Here is a 13356-nt window from a genome sequence, read left to right on the forward strand (position 1 = left end):
TAATTTTATACAGTATACTATATTATCTATATTTGTATTTTTTATGATTTTAATAAATAAGACAATCTGATTCTTATATTCTGACATGAACTCACTTGTTCATAATGCATTATGAATTAACCACTTAAGCCCTATTTAATACTGATTTCTTTATTTCTGAAATTATTAGATTTACTTTACTTTAAAAAAAAAAAGATCTTTAGCAATAATAGAAAAGGCGAAAAAAGGGACATAAAGCCATTGCTTGGTTAGTAGACCATATAGTATAGATATACCAAAGCCAGGTCTTTCCTCTAGATGGCACCGTGTACTAGCTGATACACAGCAGTTCATGTCAATAGGTTTTTCAGTGTCATTTTGGATATTTCAGATATTACTTGCTGGGCTCAAACATTTACCATAGGCTGTAACAATTTAAGAGGTGAAATATACAGTATGAACCATTTACATTGTCTCTGCTAATAGCTAAGGGAAAAAAACAACTACAATCACACATAATGTTGATGCAGTCCCATTAGAACAGTAATTGCATTTTTTTTATTTCCATAAAATAAAAATAAAAAATGGACGCCATCGTTTTGATAGATTGAAAGAAACTAACTGCAATGATCTCATGCAAGACAATGATGTCTTTCTTTTTTTTTCTTACCCCACCCCCACCCTGCACACAACATCCTCAGTGAATTGAACCAGTATAAATGACATAGAAAACAATAACTGTGCTACTTAAAGAAGTGCCACGTTTAACAGGTGGCATTGTACAGGGCAGGCCATCAAGGGCATTTCAAAGGTCCCCATGGAACATGTTTTCTTCTTTTTCTTTTTTTTGCATACATGGATACATTGTGCTGACTCCATTCCTTCCCTTTCTCTGATGTACAATAATATATAGCACAACACTGTCACATGACAGAGTACAATGCCCTGTCTCATGGCGCTGTCACACGCCGGAAACAGCAGATCTACGAGAAGATTTGCTGTTTCCTTTCCGGCCCACGACACCATCGTATGACGAAAGAAAATCGGGGCTTGTGTTACCGTAAGCATATTCTTGACTTGCAATCTTGTTACTGTGTGCTACTGTACCAAGATTATGGTGTTCCAACCAGTCATACAAAAATGTTGATGCTATAATAACACATTTAGCTGGGGACCCCCTCAGGGACCCATGGCGGTCTTTTGGCCCCACATTGAGAAACACTGGTTTAAAACACTGAGATACTCTGATACAAATTTGTGCTTTGAAAAAACGTTCAGTTGAAACTCGATCAAGGTCTGCAGTGATGGAACACAATTATTTTGATACAGCAGGAAGACACAACCAATATGCACAAATTTTGTTGTGTGCTGTTGACCTCCTTAAAACGGTGGACATTTTGCTCTTGCCGTGTTTCACATGGGGTGGACGCCCCATGGCGAAGCATCCACCCCGAAGAAAATGGCCGCCGTAGGAATATGATCAATTGTGCTTCAGTCATACATGATTAATGCATGTTTAATTTATCAAGATTTACCCTGTAGATAAACATTACTCTCTACTACCCAGAGTAATATTTAAGTACCTATTACTTTGGGGTCATTTATCCATATAGAAACCCACATAATTATATTTTGTGAGCGGCACATTAGCAGAAACACATTATCAATTACATATCAGTTTATGACCTAGTTGCTGGCACATTTTCACATCATGTATAAGCCTAGACTGACTTACCCTCAATCCATAACAATCTTTGTACAACAAATACAACAGAATTCTTATAGGCCTACTGTAAAATGCCTGTTTCATCACTTTTCCTCCAATCTGAGTCTCCAAACTCTCTGTCACATATTTCTCCGGGAACAAACTTTTGTTAAATGAAAATGCCTCTTTTTCTGCATAATGATAATGGAATGATAGAAAATAACACACAGCATTGTTTACATACAGGTAATGCCTTCCTACCTTCTTTAACATATGCTAAATTTCATGAGTGGTTCTCAAATGAAAAATTAACATTTAAAATAACTTCATTACACATTTATATACTGTATGTTGTATGATTCTATGGTAATTTTCTGGGGGAAATTGTTCAGAATCTATACAATATTAGTAAAACAAAGCAGCACTCTTTAGGGTCATTTCATAGCAAGGACCCTTTCTCCTGTGCTTGTGTCACATTTCACGAGCAGAAATACTTTACCCAGCATGTTACCCATGCCAATCTTTACAAATTCCAGTCCACTTGCAATAGCCATTAAATACTTTGCCATAGGTAAAGTCATAGGAAAGATTATCTTCCCTTAATGTTTATCCGCTATTTCTAGAGGTTTTTATCCAGTCAATACTGTACTGTATAGCCTATGACTTTATTTTGAAATATGCTATGTAATCATTATTCATGCTAGATAAATGTGTAAATTGTTATAAATGTTGATTGCTCATAAATGGGCCATGAAATACATCCTGAAACCCTTATGAATCCTTTCAATAAAAAATACAAAGATATATCACTGACTCCCCATATGGCCAACAGGCCTGTTCTGATTCGGTTTTCATCTTTCCCATCTTTACATAGCTGAATTATAGACAAGACATTGTGGGGCGCCCGCTGGCCAAGTGGTTCAGGCGCATGCCACATAATAGGCTTTGGCATGACAGCGCGTCGTGTGTTCGAGTCCCGTTCATGACGACCCTTTGCTGCATGTCTCTCCCCTCCCCTCTCTCCCTCTTTCACTTGACACAATAAATAAAGGCAGAAAAGCAAATAATAATAATAATAATGATCTTAAAAAACAAACAAAAAAACATTGTGTTGGCAAAAGGACAGCACTGTCTGACATTTCAGAATGTACCCTCAATTCTTGTTTTAGTGGGATGTTTAAAGTTGTATAATGGATACAAAATAAATACATAAATATCAATAATTGAACAACTAAAACCCTGACAAACATTCAAGCTCAAATTATGGTGTAATGAATCATCTTATTCACATTTTATGTATCATAATCTTGAAATCACATTTTTCCCTTGCACGTTTATTATCCTGGGCCACAAACAACACTTTTGAAGGCAAGACCATGATATAGTGTCACAGCTAGACCAGCAGTTCAAGACCATGATATAGTGTCACAGCTAGACCAGCAGTTCAAGACCATGATATAGTGTCACAGCTAGACCAGCAGTTCAAGACCATGATATAGTGTCACAGCTAGACCAGCAGTTCTTCAAGACCATGATATAGTGTCACAGCTAGACCAGCAGTTCAAGACCATGATATAGTGTCACAGCTAGACCAGCAGTTCAAGACCATGATATAGTGTCACAGCTAGACCAGCAGTTCTTCAAGACCATGATATAGTGTCACAGCTAGACCAGCAGTTCAAGACCATGATATAGTCTCACAGCTAGACCAGCAGTTCTTGAATGTCATAGCTTTCTGTTACTTGTCCTCCCTTCATTCAGCACATTACCCACAAAATACCTTTCATTTACTGAATGCATATATCATACCATGGCAGTGATGCATTATGTTTTACTGTTATCGTTGCATCTGTGATGCAGTGGAGCTTAAGCCCTATATACTTTGTCACACGACAAATAGTGAAAATAACAATCTACAAGCTCAGAATGTGTTATATCATGACGTGTTGTGAGCTTGTAGATCTGCTATTTTTGCTATTTCTGAAAGATTTGCCAATTTGCTCACACGTTTCACAAATTTCGCCTATAATGACATTCCCACAGAGACGTCAGGTTGAAAGTAGTTAATTCTGCAAACGTCTTCATAGACCCATACTGTCTCCCATTGTAACCCCAAAACAAACATCTTCGTAGACCCATACTGTCTGCCATTGTAACCCCTAAACATTAGACCCATACTGTCTGCCACTGTAACCCCTAAACATTAGGCCCATACTGTCTGCCATTGTAACCCCTAAACATTAGGCCCATATTGTCTGCCATTGTAACCCCTAAACATTAGGCCCATACTGTCTGCCATTGTAACCCCTAAACAAACAAAAACAAAACATTCTTTTTCAAGATCTACTTTATACAAACAATGACCTGAATCTACGTAGAGATGCATTTTGTACATACTGAATCTTTTAAGAAAGTTTGCTCTTCAAAGCACATTTTGTTCTGTATATGTTATCTTAGTGTTTCACCCCTACAGTATTTCAATATTGTGCTCTTGGCCGTCTACGGCAAGTGGTTCTCAAAGTGGGGTCCAGGGACCCTCAGGGTTGACGAGGTTCCAAATGGTGCCTGTACAGGGCTGAAACTCACGAGTATATAAATGGAACCAAATAGTTAATTTGGTTCCGTTCCTCTCAAGAGTTATGCGTGTTCCTTGGAATTAAAATGTTTGAGAACCACTGCTCTACTGCAAGGAGCAGGTATTAGGTTTAAAGTCTCTCCAGGAGTTAATGCTTGATATCAGTATGTGTACTTTGAAGATTAACAATGGGCACTTAATGCCAGCTTATTTTTTTAATCTTTTTCTTCTTTCTTTTTTCCCCCCATTGCAAACAATAACAAACACAGCACAGATCACCTGACTAAAAGAGGAATGCAGACAGGATGCTCTGGCATGTTATCTTAGCTTGTTTGTTTCGTTTTGAGGACATGGTTTTGCTCTTGATTCACCTAGTGAAACTGGGAGGGGGTCCCAATGGTGTGTGTGTGTGTGTGTGTGTGTGTGTGTGTGTGTGTGTGTGTGTGTGTGTGTGTGTGTGTGTGTGTGTGTGTGTGTGTGTGTGTGTGTGTGTGTAATGTGCTTTGATTCGTTGTGTGAATATGTGCATGTGACATTATGCATTTAAGAGAGCACCATTTTAAGATAACCCCCCTTGAGAGAAAACAGTCACCTTTAGGCTGCCATTGAGTTGGCATTAAATGTTTGAACAAAGAAAATGTCTAGTTTGTGCTATGAGAGCCATGCCTCAGCAACCTCTAAGTGTAATTCTTTGTGTCCCTGCTCATCCTCCATGGATTTCAGGAGAGGGTGTGTGAAGTTTATCATTGTTTTACTCCTTCTTGCACAACTCAGGCACACTGAACACTGGAAGGGTTGGCAACGCAGAGGGCGGTGTGAGACGGTGCTTTCCGACAAAGACTGTTTCACAGTCAAAGAGACGAAGGTGGAAGAGTGTGGTTTTGTGCGCTCCGTGAGGTCAGTCACTCGAACGAACGATGCCTCTGCGGTCCAAATCACACGGTTCCGTTCTCCTGCCTGGGCTTGTGGGGTGTTGTGCGAGTGGGCGTGCTCAGGGAGGGAGCCAAGGTGCAGAGGAAGCCGGCGAGCAAGGTGAGGCCGAGGCCACCCCAGGCACAGAACATGGACCAACCATAGCCATGGCTAATGTCCTCAGGGAGACCGTACATGTAGCGGGGGTAGCGGGACAGCTCAAAGTTGATGCCTGCCACGCATGTGCAGAGGGAGATAATGCAGCACGTCCCTATATGCCAGGAGGACAGAGAATAAGTACTTTAGAACAGGGGTTCTCAATGACTTTGTCTGGGGACCCCTGGAAATGCTTTGGCCATGTCTCGCGACCCCTGGCCCCTCCTCACCCCACACAAATTGACCATAAATAAATACCGCAAATGGCCCGCGGGCCGCCTATTGGGGTACCCTGATGTAGGTCCTAGTGTACAGTGTGTACAGTATGTAGGTCCTAGTGTACAGTATGTAGGTCCTAGTGTACAGTATGTAGGTCCTAGTGTACACTAGTGTACAGTATGTAGGTCCTAGTGTACACTAGTGTACAGTATGTAGGTCCTAGTGTACAGTAGGTCCTAGTGTACAGTATGTAGGTCCTAGTGTACAGTAGATCGTAGTGTACAGTATGTAGGTCCTAGTGTACAGTATGTAGGTCCTAGTGTACAGTAGATCGTAGTGTACAGTATGTAGGTCCTAGTGTACAGTAGATCGTAGTGTACAGTATGTAGGTCCTAGTGTACAGTATGTACCTCGGCTATATTGAAAATGAGGGCTTGCCCTCAACTGTATTTCCGAGTATAAATAAAGGTGATGATGAAGATGATGATGTAGGTCCTAGTGTAAAGTATGCAGGTCCTAGTGTACTGAGTCATAACCAACTCAGAGTATGTTTGTATTTGTGTGTGTGTGTGTGTGTGTGTGTGTGTGTGTGTGTGTGTGTGTGTGTGTGTGTGTGTGTGTGTGTGTGTGTGTGTGTGTGTGTGTGTGTGTGTGTGTGTGTGTGTGTGGCCTCACCATCAACCCTACTCTCGCATACAGTATAAACAGTGCATGCACTAACACACACATGCACGCACGCACACATACACACTGTTCAATGTAATGCGAGAATGTGCTCTCACTGTACCTCCCATGAGGAAGAGCAGTCCCGCTACATACTGCATGAGGTCATGCTGCTGGCAGCATCCCAGCACTCCAATGATCCAGCCAAAGAGAATAATGGACACGGCCATGCCCACAAAGCCAGCCGTCATTCTGCGTAGATCTACAAGCAGAGATCAACATTATTCAAGAGAAACGTCCCAGGTTTGGAGCACTATAGTCCCCTGAAGGCGTGTGTCGATCTGGCTTTTAGTTTGGATGGAATACATTCTAACAACACGATAACAAAGAACTGTTACAAGCACGTTAGACAGACGGAAACAGACATACAGTACACTGTACAATCTAGAATGTTAAATTAACTATCATGGGTACATTTGTACACCCTCTGAGTTAAACTAACATTCTGGATTTTATTGTGTAGAAAACGAGACAGATAGGAATCTGAGGATAAACAACACCGATATAAGACGTGACAGATTGATTGGACCAGACTATTATGAGTCTATCCTATTCAGACAAGCTCTCCACCAAGACAGATGGGAAGGCTGAGACTTACGGAGTGCATGCCACTCATCCTGTCGTATAGTCTTTGTAATGTTGACAGGTAGATTCCGTGGGAGGATGGAGGAAGTGTAGTGATACTTGACTGGGGTGCATCTCTGAATTAATCCTACAGTAGCAAGGGAAAGATGGAAAAAGTAGTTACGATAGAAACTAAAAATAAGACTAAAACAGTCTAAAAGACCCACTATCATGCAGTGCCCAGTGCTGGCTAATGGCTATAGGGGCTGTTGTTAAATAACAACTGAACTGGACATTTTGGGCCAAGGCTGGCACTAGAGAGAGTTACTGCAGTTAACAGTTAAGTCAATGAATATGCAGAGCTGAATCACAGCCTAAAACGTAAGTAAACGTAAACGCAAGTAAAAGTCTCAATACAATGCAATATAGAACAACATGTACTCTGTTACAAGTAAAAGTCAGGTAATCAAAATGTACTTAAAGTACCCACTTCACAAGTTCAAGGATATTAGGATATATATTATAAACCATAAGGTAAATAAGGTAAATATTCCAAACATAATTGATTCAAATAAAATGCATTTGAGCCGGGCAAACTTTTAACCGAATGAAAAGAAAAGAAAAGAAAAGAAAAGAAAAGAAAAAATGATTAAAAAAAAATTGTTCAGTCTGTCTTGTAATGCAAAATGAGGCAATAGCAACAGTTACACGTTTGAGATTGTAATCACTGAAGTATTGAGAGCCTCAATGGATGCAGCAGATGCAGTATAGTGATAGTTTGTAATGTTATGTTTCATTTACAGGAATTAACAATAACATTAATAATAAATAATATTATTATTTTCATAGATTATTGACTGAAGGGTGAAATACACTCAATGAAACAATAAGAGTCTGGAAGGCCAGCTAGGAACCCCTAGAGGCCATGTTTACACGGCAGACCAGATCGGTTTGAACAGGCTGCGCTCCACACTTACAGGGCGATTTCCATCTAGTTTTCAAATGAATCCACACTATGATGAAGTTAAGCAGGACACTCCAGTGCCTCTGTAGAAGGTGGTGAAGTAGGCAGTGATATAGACTGTCTTTCTTCAGTCTCCCTGCAGGGCGTAGACTCGTAGAGGATGAGGTGTTGCTGTGCCTTTTAGGCTGCAGATCGAGAGCCCAGGTGAGGTCGTCTCGTCACAGACCCTCAGTGCTTCATCACTGGCATTGCAGTGGAAAGGGTCAGTGAGTTCAAGTTCCTCGGAGTACACAACAAGGAAAAGTGACTATACTGGTTTTGTCACTTGAAGACGTTCAGAGTGGGCCACCGTATCCTCAGACTGTTGTACAACAGCTCCATTGAAAGTGGCTGTGTGGAAACTGCACCGCCACTGAGCAGAAGAACCTACAGTACAGCGGTATAGTGTGGCTGGCATAGTGCATACTGCATACCTCATACCTGTTCCTCTATGCAGACTTTACTTTCCCTGTGGACCTGCCATGTGGATTTGTAACTGTGAAGTTTCTGCCCTATGTTGACTACCATTCTATGTGGACCCGTTCTCTTTGACACGTGATTATGAATCCCACCACAACTCTAGGATTGGCTCCCGGGCAGGCATAGTTTTACTGAGGTTATAGGGTTAGGTTTAGGCATAGTTTCACTGAGGTTAGGGTTAGGTTAAGGCATAGTTGCTAAAACGAGAACTGTCAATCACAGAAACTACTGGCCAATCACAGCGGAGTTTGCCTAGAGCTGCAGTGGGATCCATAATAACACCTCTTTGATGTTTCTTTACGGTTAGATTTTTCTCCTTGCTCTCCCTCTCAAAGGCCATGACCATTGGACAATACCAACACCTTCCACCACTCACTATAGTCCTACATGACATAGAGTATGTTGACAACTTCACGTACCTTGGAAGTAACATCTCGAACACAGGAGACGTGGAGAAAGACGTCAACAACCAAGTTGGCAAAGCTGCAGGAGTGTTTCAGCGTCTCCGCAACATTTGGTCGTCTAAAATCATCTCTACGGCCACCAAGCTACGCCTCTACATGTCAGTGGTCATCCCAACAGCGACCTACGCCTGTGAGACGTGGACGAAGACAGCCAACACTACCAACAAGTTGGATGTCTTCCACCGAAGATGCCTCAGATCCATCCTGAGGATCTCATGGAGAGACCACATCACCAATGAGGAGGTGATGAGAAGGGCAGGGGTAGCACCACTGTCTGTTATCATCGATGAAAGGAGAATGGCTGGACACGTACTCCGACTGCCAAGAGAGAGACCGGCAAGTGTGGCAATGGACTGGATGCCAGAAGGTGGAAAGAGGAAGAGAGGGAGGCCAAAAAAGACATGGAGACAGACAGCGAAGGAAGACCTAATCGAGATGGGTGTCAGCTGGCACAGAGCAAGAAGGGTCGCCAGAGACCGGAGTAAATGGAGAGGACTCGTCGCCCAATGTTCCAATAGGAACGGGAGGAACTAAGTCTAAGTAAGTCTCCCTCTCCCCTTTTCTTCTTCACCCACTTCTTCTTCACTTGTTTTGTGGATTATTGATTCTTGCTTTTGACCGACCCTCTCCATTGAGAAGCAACTGATGTCCTGCCAAAGTCAACAACCATCTCCGTTGTTTCATACACATAAGGTTGTTGTCATTGTACCAGCTCACCAGTTGCTCCACCTTGTCTCTGTATGATGTGTCATTATTGTTGAGGCGCACTACTGTTGTGTCATCAGCTAAATTGATGATATTGTTGGATTCAGATTTGACAGAGCAGTTGCATGGAGTCAATAGTGTGAACAACAGTTGAACTGGAAGGTGCCTGCAGTGCTCCGTCTGATGGTGGCTACTGTTCTCCTATGTAATGTGCATTTTCCAAAGACTTTCTGTCTCTCTATAATTTGTTATATACAGTATAACCAAAATTGTGTATACAGTATTGTGATATAAAACCAACAACAAAATACTTTGGTTTTTGTGACTAAAGGATTTTATTGTTTTCTCTTGAATATCCACCAGTCCAAACTAAATCCACTAGCAAGATGAACTGATACATTAGGAAGTACAGCACTGGAGCAACTCAGACTAACTTACTGTGTTTGTTTTCATTAGGATGCAAAGTCTGGAATGGGACAATGTTTCGATGTACACTATGTTACATATTCAGCAGGCCAATGTGATGCACTGGACCTGCCAAACTATATCTGGTTGATGTGTGTCATGAACTGACACATGTCTGTTTTATTATGAACTCCTAATTTTAGCACTTGCTACATGGAAATGTCTTATTTCCATGCAGTTGGTTGTGGCGCAAGCCTCACTTGATATATCCAACAAATAAGCAATAAGCAACCAGTTTGTCCAATTTCATTTAAAAAATTGTTTGTTTTAGTTGAAATCACAGAAGAGCATACTGTGCATGTGCATTGTGCAGACATATCCTTTCTTTACTTTGATTTATAATTTTTGTATTGTTTTGGTCAAGCACTGGTTGTTTCAAGAACTGTAGGGTGTGTGTGTGTGTGTGTGTGTGTGTGTGTGTGTGTGTGTGTGTGTGTGTGTGTGTGTGTGTGTATATATATATATACAGTATATATATATATATATAGTAAAATTAATGAAAACGACTTTAGCAGGTGAGAGTCAGTGTATCAGAATCTGTGTTAAACAGCTATAGCTTACACTTCTAATAATTACATAATTGCACCCATATTTTAACTCTGCAAATTAAGCTGTCCTCCTAATGCCATAGGCCTACTGTATGTACAGTATGCTATTATTAGTATCATGGTGATTGAGTAAATAGGCTAATTGTTATCATGACAAAATGAAGAGGACTCGACACTGTGTGTATCCCCAGTATAGATAGAAATTCGCACCAACCGGATGTTTATCGATAATTGTATCTGAATGTCACATTTCCTCCGTGACATTTAGTCATTATAGACATAACAAAATGAAATTCAGCCTGTGACTGTTGCAAACAACTTATATGACAACATTGATTTTCTTTTAGAAGAATGCCACTCTCCTTATAGGAGTACGAGTGAGTGAAGTATAGTGAACAACGGAATAGGCTCGCTCAGCACCATGGACAGCGGAAGGGGTGAAAAAACGAAGAAAAAACAAACAAAATGAGCCATACGCTTGTGACATGATATGCTACACATTCTCATACTCACAGTTTATAATAGGCTATATAGATAAACACATGCAGAAAATGATCTATGAACGAATGTCGGCCTGCATGTGGTCAAGTATACGTTTGCAGACCCGTTAAACAATATGCTATAGATTTTGAACTCATTCTGCGAGACCACCGCGGCCTGACAAGACAGGCTTCACATCATGTTTACCTTTATATATTAGGTCCTCAGTTTCCAAGTCGAATCCCTCCCGGTGACACTTTCTCCAAAGCCCAGAGATGGTGGAATTAAACTGGCGGCTGCAGTGGGACTCCATGGTCGATGCAGCGGCCAGAAAGTGTCGTTTCCCCCTGATGAGTGCACCAGAAATTGGGCCATTCCCTCGCCTCTCTATGGTCTTTGGAGGCATCTGAAGGGGAAGGTTATGATTTGAAATGTAGATGTAGCCAGGGTCATTCCGTTTGTTGGCATAGTTCTTGCACCGCTCTCGATGTCTCCTCGCATCGGTCTCGTACCAATGGTCGGTGCATATCGCCATTGCGAGCAGCCCTAAAGCACAGAGCGCCAAGAAGAGCCCTGTGCTGGTTAAAATTTTCATAGCGGCCATCTTCCCCACTCGATGGATGAGGAGAGTCCAAACAGTCGAGAGATTGTTCCTCCTCGGCGGCCGTGGTGGTGGTACCCCGTGAAATAAATCACGGCACTCACAGCCTCACGCAGGTCTGTGAAACTGAACGCATGATCGAAGGCCAGTGTTGCCTCGACTGGACGCCGCGGTCTATTGTTGTGGTGCCCAGCAGATGTAATGTTTTCCTACCATCTGTTATGGTACAGGAGGAGAGTGCTGCTGAGGAGAGGGATGGATGATAACCAATGCTGTCAGGCACGGACGGAGTGTAGTTGCGCGCTCTCTCCTCCAGGTTGTTTTTCTTCTTTTATGAGATAGACCGGACGGTGTGTAGCCTGTTAAACCATAAACATTCTTAAAATGTCATGTTAAAACTATTGTGTGTGTGTATATATATATATATATTATTATTATTATTTTTAAATAACTACCGGTATGTTAATATTTTATTACTTTAGAAATACAAATATGAATATATAGGCCTACAGAAATATATGTAAATATACACTTTAGAGATACAAATATACAAACTAGCTTGTTTTCATGGGCAACATAGCTACACGCACACACACACACACACGCACACACACACACACACACACACACACACACACACACACACACACACACACACACACACACACGCAGCTTTCAGTCAGGACACACAAGAGCCACTCTTTTGTACCATACACAGATCCACCATTTAATTTGTTTTAAAAAAAAGTTAAGGGAAGAAAATAAACTATAGATAAAGTATTTATTAAGTAAATAAAAGGCACAGGTCTCCACCAGGGCAGGTCAGGTTGTGGCCTCCTGGTGGCGCTGTAATAGGCCAATGTGAAAAGGGTGCCATTTCTTCTTACCCTTGGATGGCAATTGGATGATTTGAGGCATTATCTTCCAAAAACGTGTTTTGCAAATATCCACCTGTTGGTGGCGCTATAACAGGCCAATGTGAAAAGGGTGGGATATATTCCTCAGCCTAGTAGGAAAGTCAGTGAAAGATTTCACATAAATTGAACCCTGCATTCATGATTTGAGGCATTTTGTTGCAAAATGGGACAATCCTGCCAACTTTGAAAGCCAATGTTAGCCAATTAGGATGGAATATGAAATATCGGACAGATCCGGCTTGAACACATGACTATAGAGACATGTGTAACGATTTGCGGGATTTTTGGACAGAATCTGGAGGAGTAATATTAAAAAAATAGTTTTTCAAAAGTAGGCCTCCTGGTGGCGCTATAACAGGCCGTTCTGGAAAGAGGCAGAGGTTCTTCATTGGCATCCAGTGAGTGTGTGTGCAAAATTTGGCATGGACCGGGTTAATGGTGCCGGAGATTAGCTGGTAACAGACGGACGGATGGACACACGGACGGAGTGCAAAACATACTCTCTCCCCATGCCTTCGGCCTGGAGGAGACAAAAAGAAAACAATCATGGACTGTATAAATTATGTAAAATTGTTTTAGCTGTCCTTAAAGTAGTGGTTTTCAAAGTGGGGTACAGGGACCCCCGGGAGTCCTTGAGGGGGTTCCAGGTGTCAGTGGGTTCCCACCAGTAACATGAGTTAATATAGCCACTGCCTTATAAAGCATGCAGCGATTCAGAAAATCACTAATCTGGTGAGGCATGTAGTAATGTTTTCTATGAAGTTACATGCCAACAACAGACTTAACATTCAGTGCTATAAAGAACAAAAGCAACATATTGGGATTAGGCCTAATGATGCCTATTTATGACTTCAACAAAA

The 13356-nt window shown here is 41.5% G+C and overlaps 2 protein-coding genes across 3 annotated transcripts in view; both read right to left on the bottom strand.

Annotated features, from left to right (window-relative positions):
- The window catches only part of mettl15 (methyltransferase 15, mitochondrial 12S rRNA N4-cytidine), a 350818-nt gene that overhangs the window by 34571 nt on the left and 302891 nt on the right, over nucleotides 1-13356 (bottom strand). The gene's annotated exons all lie outside the window — the stretch shown is intronic.
- Nucleotides 594-11951, bottom strand: tmem276b (transmembrane protein 276b). 2 transcript variants are annotated; one of them, XR_014568951.1, is made up of 5 exons: nucleotides 11186-11951; nucleotides 6868-6981; nucleotides 6334-6471; nucleotides 3386-5442; nucleotides 594-3349 (listed from the first exon to the last, which is right to left on the bottom strand). XR_014568951.1 is itself a non-coding variant. In XM_083759871.1 (4 exons), the coding sequence occupies exons 1-4, from the start codon at nucleotides 11580-11582 to the stop codon at nucleotides 5195-5197; spliced, it is 897 nt and encodes a 298-aa protein (XP_083615997.1). In that variant the 5' UTR covers nucleotides 11583-11951; the 3' UTR covers nucleotides 594-5194. The 2 variants fall into 2 exon arrangements, 1 of the variants encoding a protein (XP_083615997.1); XM_083759871.1 differs by having other exon boundaries at nucleotides 594-5442.

The sequence above is a fragment of the Protomyctophum parallelum genome (assembly GCF_964188405.1).
Source record: "Protomyctophum parallelum genome assembly, chromosome: 2".
Classification (NCBI taxonomy): Eukaryota; Metazoa; Chordata; class Actinopteri; order Myctophiformes; family Myctophidae; genus Protomyctophum; species Protomyctophum parallelum.

Excerpts from the sequence above, each read along its gene's own strand:
- tmem276b (XM_083759871.1), bottom strand. The coding sequence starts at position 11,582 with ATGGCCGCTATGAAAATTTTAACCAGCACAGGGCTCTTCTTGGCGCTC. Across the intron at positions 6,472-6,867 it reads GGATGAGTGGCATGCACTCC|ATCTACGCAGAATGACGGCT; the intron begins GTAAGTCTCAGC and ends CTCTGCTTGTAG. Across the intron at positions 5,443-6,333 it reads ACTGCTCTTCCTCATGGGAG|GGACGTGCTGCATTATCTCC; the intron begins GTACAGTGAGAG and ends CCTGGCATATAG.